A 6,619-nucleotide genomic window follows, 5' to 3' on the forward strand; every position below is an offset into this window, starting at 1 on the left:
TAAGTCTGTAATCCACACACTATCCAGTCCTCTCTCCATTTGGACTCAGCAAATCTTCATAAGTGAAAAAAAAAAAGAAAAAAAAAGTTGACTTCTTTTCAAGAGGTCAAAGTGACACAGTGGGTTTCACAGGCGCAAAGGAGGTGAAGAAAAGCCACACAATATCCTCTCTTGGCACTCAATGGTCATGACTGTCTCCATTCAGGATACCGGTGTGGCTGCCGTCTTTTGGTTTTAGGGTCTGACTGGGTTTTTTACTGCAACTGGAATTAATCTCCTCGTCCGAGCTGCTATCGATGTCACTGCGGTCGTCTTTTGACACCTGAAAATAAAACAGTAAAACTGTCATTCTAACAACAGGAACAGTGAGGAAAGTAAAAACAAGACAAGCCATCCTCTGTGAGGCTGTCAGTGTCATAACACGCTCACAATGACAATGCTAACATGCTGATGTAATGCATGTGTGTAATGTTTCCAATGGGAAAAGAGTAACACCCACACATTTACTCCAAAGCAACAATCTTTATTCGAATAGACTCTGATCTTCATCAGGTCAAACATGACCTTTTTTTTCCATAATGTGCAATATCTCCTCCCAACTCCCTTTTCATTGAAGGGAGTTAAATACAAAAATAAGTTTCATAAAGAAAAGTGTTTCATTTTTTTCCCCCACTTTAAAGAAATCCAAACCCAAAATGCTGTTAGACAAAACCTAGGACTGTCACATATTCATACATAGCCCACCCAAATACAATCCCTGTCCTGATGTAAATATCAATATCCCATAAGTGATGTAAAGGCTATTAAGTCTCTTTGTTTTTAGTGAAATTTAGCAGATTTTGTGGGACACCGATAATTATAATCAGTGGGCAGGGCTTTATATAGACCCCAAAAATGTTTGGGAAAAGCTATCCCAATAATTCTGCTGCTGTGGGCAAGACGAAAACATGTGACTGAGACTGCAAGATGTGTTGTGGCATCTGTCCCATTTTCCATAAATATGAGAGTACATTTTAGCCAATTTTGATTTAGAAAAGGTGTACCCTATGTATAATCCTGAACTGTAAAAGACTGAAGTGGGCACAGGAAGTCGTAGTGCCATTTTTTTCTGCAGGAAAATTAGGAAATAAAGTAATAATAATAATAAACAAATGCCTGATTTGAAGATTATACTTAGTCATTAAATCCTGGATCAAATCGTTGCCTAGTTGAATAAATATTATGGCTTGGGAGTAAGTGTGTGGGTGTTACTTTTTTCCTATGGGTGCTATTTTTTAATAGCCTTGCACCAACAGGATGTGCCTATGTTTACACCCCTTCAATCTAACATGTTTTACAATGGTCACCATCTTAGTGCTGTGTGTTAGCGTGCTAACATTCTAACATTTGCTAATTAGCAGAAAACTAAGTACAGCTGAGGATAGTGGGAATGTTAGTTTTGCAGGTATTTGGCCAAAGAACAGGACAAAGTGAGCTGATGATGGTGCTGGATGAAAAGTCAAGGGATAACCAAAGTTATTGCAACCCACTCTGAGGGGAATATGAACATCTATACCAAATTTCATGGTAATTCTGTCCAATAATTGTTGAGACATTTCACTTAAAACAAATATCAACCCGCTGGTGGCACTAGATGAAAAGTTATGGAATCACCAAAGTTATTAGGATTCATCCTATGGGGACCATGAATGTTTGTACTGCATTTCACAGCAATCCATATTTCAGTAAATATGAAAATATCTCTTTTGAGATATTTCTGTACAGACTTAAGTGGTGGACCGACATTGCCATAAATAGAGCCACAACACCAGCATAGCTAAAATTATACTTCACACAACAGACAAACAGACTAACCTTTCCCTTGAATATGGCTTTGATAGCAATGCGAGCGATGAGGTAGAACCAGATAATGTGAAGAACCTGCAGGACCAACAGCAACCCATTGAACAGCCACCAGGACTGGTATGGCCCAGCTATCTCCCAGCTGTCAAACAAAACACTGTAAACAATCCTACAACAAACACACACACACACACACACACACACACACACACACACACACACACACACACACACAGGTTACTGGAGCTCTCAATGCATTTTTTACAATTACATCTTTCATTAAGGCAGTAATTAAGTGTAAAAACGGCCTCTAATAATTAAACATGTGACAAATTGACAAAAGTATGTCATTTAATATGTAAATAAGCTCTCATTTGTCTCACCAGAAAGGATAGATGACAAGTCGAGTGAGGAAAAAGCTTATGCTGAACACCACAAACAGGCCATCACATAGCCGCTGGTATTTGGCATAGTTGGCCAGCTTGGCTGCCTTGGGGAGTAAAGAAGGCCTGAATTATTTTACAGTGATACAATAACAAACTCATCGCTGTAATGCTAGTGAAACAGGTATTTTCTGTCAGGCAGGTAGTACAAGTAGTTTGAGATGTTGTTGTGTCCCCAGCTGTAATTATCTTGCCTGTGCCAGGAAGCAGATTTACTTTGTTATCTGGAAATTTTACTGAGTTGAAACCCGAAAACCTGTTTCTGGTGTCAAACCTTTCCAAATAACCTGCTTCTTGGAGCAGGTGCCACAGGTTACTAAACATCATCTTTATCACTGGGTTTTTTACCTCAAGAAAGATGTCAGATGCATCATGCACACACATGACCATAGTACCCATTCTTATCATGTTGTTGGCGTAGGAGAATGTGATGAGGATTATGGTGGCCAGGTGGTGGACAAGCATGATGATGAAATCCTGTCATCGGTGAAATGAAAAGAGATGACAGAAAGAGAGAGAGAGAAGAAAGGTAGATTAGTAAATAGGACACTCAAGCAATCCACAGTGTAAATTTATAAGCACATATAAATACCAATGGAACAATGAGACTTAGCACATTCATCACGACTGTCAATTACAACACCTCCTGAAAGACCTTGAATAAATACTGAGATGACAAGCTAATGTGAGGCTATACATAAGAAGCATTGCATATCTGTGTGGCGCAGCAGCATTTCAGTGTCTAACCTGTTTTGCTAGAGCATAAAATCATGAGCTGATTCTTTTATATTGCCATTTGTTATAATTACTGTGACGGTTAAGCCTGTTAACACATACCCTTTAAGAAATTCATAAAAGTGGATAAGATATGAAAAGCTAGCACAGTAGTTATAATACAAATGGTGTTAAGTATTCAGTGGGACGACTGAGAGGCAGCACAATAGTGTTAGTTAAGCTGATGTTGACTCACCTTACGCTTTACGTCTATGAACTGGGAAAACATCAGAGACCAATAGAAAGCCAGCTCTGCCACATAGTGATTGTATTGTCCGGGACTCAGCGGCTTTGGGAAGGAGTGCAACAAAAAACACCTTTAACAAATATATAACCCCACTAACCTGCCAACATTATGGTGCAGGGTTTCCCACACACAGACTTTATTTGGGCGGGCGGCCCAGGTATATTAACAACCGCCAAAGTATATTTGGCAACCCATTGACAGATTGTAGAAGTAGTTAAAAACAATAAAAATATTAACCTGAAGAGGATACTTGTGCCAGCACTGCCTGACGTCCCACATCCAGGGAGACTGAGGGAAACAGATAAAATGTGAATAAGATTAAGCCTGTCTCCGGTTTGACGACATATTATTACTTCATACCTGTTCAGCAAGCTTACATGAAAGCCAAAGTACGTCAATGCAACAATATCAGTATTGTGCAAAAAGCATACAGTACGCTAGTTCAACTCACCGTCCACAAATGGTGAATGGCATAGATAAAAATCCCCAGGTAAAATGTAAATCGCCACCTGACGTGACAGAAAAGAGTAGAATTGGGAAACAGAGCAGCGTCACTTGAACTCTTATAGAACAATGTTTACACGTGGAAGCACACAATACAGCGGTTTATTAGGAACCTACATGCTCTCACAGAACTTTTTCTGCATACTGGGCTTGTCTTGGTTGCGACGGATGCGAAACCATCTCTGAATTTTCCGTACATCCCAGTCCAGCTGCTTGGAAAGTCCCTCCAGTTGCCTTGTGTCTGGACACTTGAGGAGGACAGTACAGGACAATTACAAAATTACCTGATTTCTGTAGCACACAAGTTTTACATGTTGAACCAGAAAGGAATGTCGCACTGAAAGATATATTTACTCAACATATCATTATGCCTGTGGTGGTGTATTCGAGTGCAAAAACATCAGTATTCCAGTGTGTCGAGGAACATTAAATGGACTACAAGACAAACGTGGGCCTTGTTTTGTACCGTTTTAGACTGATACACCCTCTCCAGGACAGCATTGGGTTGAGCTTGCCGATGCACTCCCGCCTGAATCTGAAGTATGTGGGCACAGGGCTTGGCCACTAGCCTGTATACACACAGACGAAGGCAAAAAAAAAAAAAAAGAGAGAGAGTGAGGGTGGGGGCAGGGAGGGGACATAGAGATTGTGTGGTATTGAGAGATATTCAGACAAGGACAGAGAGAGAGAGAAGTTACCCACTTTTTGCAGGCTGTGGGAACAGATGAGACTATTAGAAAAGACTTGCAACAAGCTTCCTTCACTGACATAAACTGCTGAGCTTTCGCAGTTTGCCCACAAAGTTACATCTGACATGTATGCTAGTGTGCTAGTGTGTGTGTGTGTGTGTGTGTGTCTTAAAGGGAGAGCATAATAGAGGCTATAGGGGAGACACAGGCAAGCGTTAGAAAGAAGGGATCCCTGGGGAATGTAGCACCTAGTCTAAACAGAGCGTGATGATCTGTCATGTGAGTGTACGAGAGACAGAGATGGGACGGACGCCTCTAACCAAAATACTGATGTGTGTCACAAGATCATCCGGTTGAGTTGTCCAGTGTTCATGCTCAAACTCAGAGCCACTTGTTTATAACATCTCATTCTTACAACAACCCACTTATCTGAAATAGTTTCCCCCAACATGGAAAAAGACCGAATAAATAGACGTGCAGACCTGGTTTTGGCCTTCCCCTTCACTGGCGATTTCACTCTAAATAAAGAGCTCTTCAGAAAGTCAGGGCCGCTTACACGACCCCTTATTTAGCTCAACTTTACAGTAAAAAGATGGTGGCTAGTGGTATTTCTACCATGATATACTGCACAGAAGCCCCTAAATGACACACTCAATGCTCTGTTCGCACATCAGACTGTGTGACAATTGTATGCCATCTATATCTGTTTCTATCCAAACCATCCTTAGAAAACTATCCCTGCTGGGTGAGTGAGGTGAACAAGCCAGAGGAGTGATATTCATGTCATCACCTCAAAGGAATGCTAACACTGTTAAAGGAGAGGCTAAGACAAAAGCAACAGTGAATCCTCCTAATCTATATGATCACACCCCTCCTATATTTTATCATGAAACAAAAAGGGAGAGAGGCATCTGTCACACAAAGAGACAAGCTGAAACAGAAGTCAAAGTGCATTTGTATAAGGGATTTTCATTTCAACTAAAATGTGTGTCTGTGTGCCTACAGAGAGGTGGTTTTCTGTAGTTTCCAGATTGTTTGTGTTCATAAAGTTTGATTGAACTGTCCAAGATCATGGGTATACATATTATCTTACATATAATCATATTATCATGACATATTATCAATAAAATAAGATCCCTGCAAAGATTATAGGATAACAACAACCTAGCCATACTTGTAGTTGTTTGTTTTCTCCTTTATGAGCACAGATGCCACATGAGCTTGAAGCCCACAATCAGAGTACTACCACAGACCAGGCATCCAAGTGAAGAACTGCACTAGAATTATTTAATTTTTTAGGTTTTTATCATTTCATGGTTTATAGTTCTTGTGGAAGTTGATAACTTTGTACTGAGGACATGATAGAAGTGAATGCATATCAATAAAAAAGGTGTGTAAAATACAAAACAGTATCTTTCATGTCTATTACCTCTGTTTAAATGATGACATTCACCTACCAAATATACAATTTAAGCCACTTAAATATGTGACTCATTTAACAGAAAACATGAGTAAGTAAATCACTGTGGCAGAAAAGTCACTGTTTAACAGCAACGACCCAACAACAAAACAAGGCCCACGTTTACCTTTCAAAAAGCAGTCTCAGAAGAAAAACTCCGACGGCCAGCGGCAGGGCGTACAGTATCTGTCCCACCCGGGGATACTCCACGCCGGGTGGCGGATGCTCCAGGTCCACCCACGAAACATTTTCGGGAAGCCAAAATCTCTCATTCCAAAACCAGGCTGAGATAGAGGAAGTCATCGGGGAAAGAGAAAACACTCGAGATTAGCAGCAGCAGCAAACTAAACCGGGTGGGTGGAGGTTTGGGGAGGGGGGGGGAAACTACTTGTCGCACATCTGGTGGTTTCTGTTAAGTGAAAACCCTCTCGGTGATGTCTCCACCTTCCTTCCTTCACATTACACTGACGCTAAGTTAAGCATCACCTCTGGAGTGAACTGGACGGACCGCTAGCTTGACACGTAAAGGCTGAAAGGCAACACCCACCACAAAACATGAGGCAACCCACTCAATGAAGTTTTCCACTTGGAGGATGAACTCTTTTATTGTAGACTTCCTCTCCTGCAGTAAAAGCTTCATTATGCCTTGAAAGTAAGTAAC

The 6,619-nt window shown here is 40.8% G+C and overlaps 1 protein-coding gene across 2 annotated transcripts; it reads right to left on the reverse strand.

The window, feature by feature from the left end:
* Nucleotides 1-167: 167 nt before the first annotated feature.
* LOC121896094 (ceramide synthase 5-like) lies at nt 168-6,610 on the reverse strand. Of its 2 annotated transcripts, XM_042409744.1 has the most exons (11): nt 6,506-6,610; nt 6,086-6,242; nt 4,277-4,379; nt 3,928-4,058; nt 3,758-3,815; nt 3,544-3,594; nt 3,256-3,348; nt 2,634-2,762; nt 2,226-2,332; nt 1,855-2,011; nt 168-322 (listed from the first exon to the last, which is right to left on the reverse strand). In XM_042409744.1, exons 1-11 carry the CDS (start codon nt 6,513-6,515, stop codon nt 179-181), a joined length of 1,140 nt encoding a protein of 379 aa, XP_042265678.1. In that variant the 5' UTR covers nt 6,516-6,610; the 3' UTR covers nt 168-178. The 2 variants fall into 2 exon arrangements, with proteins under 2 accessions (XP_042265678.1, XP_042265677.1); XM_042409743.1 differs by having other exon boundaries at nt 6,086-6,610.
* Between the last annotated feature and the right edge of the window lie 9 nt (nt 6,611-6,619).

Source organism: Thunnus maccoyii, chromosome 4 (genome assembly GCF_910596095.1).
Source record: "Thunnus maccoyii chromosome 4, fThuMac1.1, whole genome shotgun sequence".
Classification (NCBI taxonomy): Eukaryota; Metazoa; Chordata; class Actinopteri; order Scombriformes; family Scombridae; genus Thunnus; species Thunnus maccoyii.

What these genes read in the sequence shown, in the direction of transcription:
- LOC121896094 (XM_042409743.1), bottom strand. Translation starts at nt 6,261, where the DNA reads ATGACTTCCTCTATCTCAGCCTGGTTTTGGAATGAGAGATTTTGGCTT. An exon ending in AAAAAGTTCTGTGAGAGCAT is followed by an intron (nt 3,816 to 3,927) that starts GTAGGTTCCTAA and finishes CTGTCACGTCAG; the next exon opens with GTGGCGATTTACATTTTACC. An exon ending in CCATTCACCATTTGTGGACG is followed by an intron (nt 3,595 to 3,757) that starts GTGAGTTGAACT and finishes TGTTTCCCTCAG; the next exon opens with TCTCCCTGGATGTGGGACGT.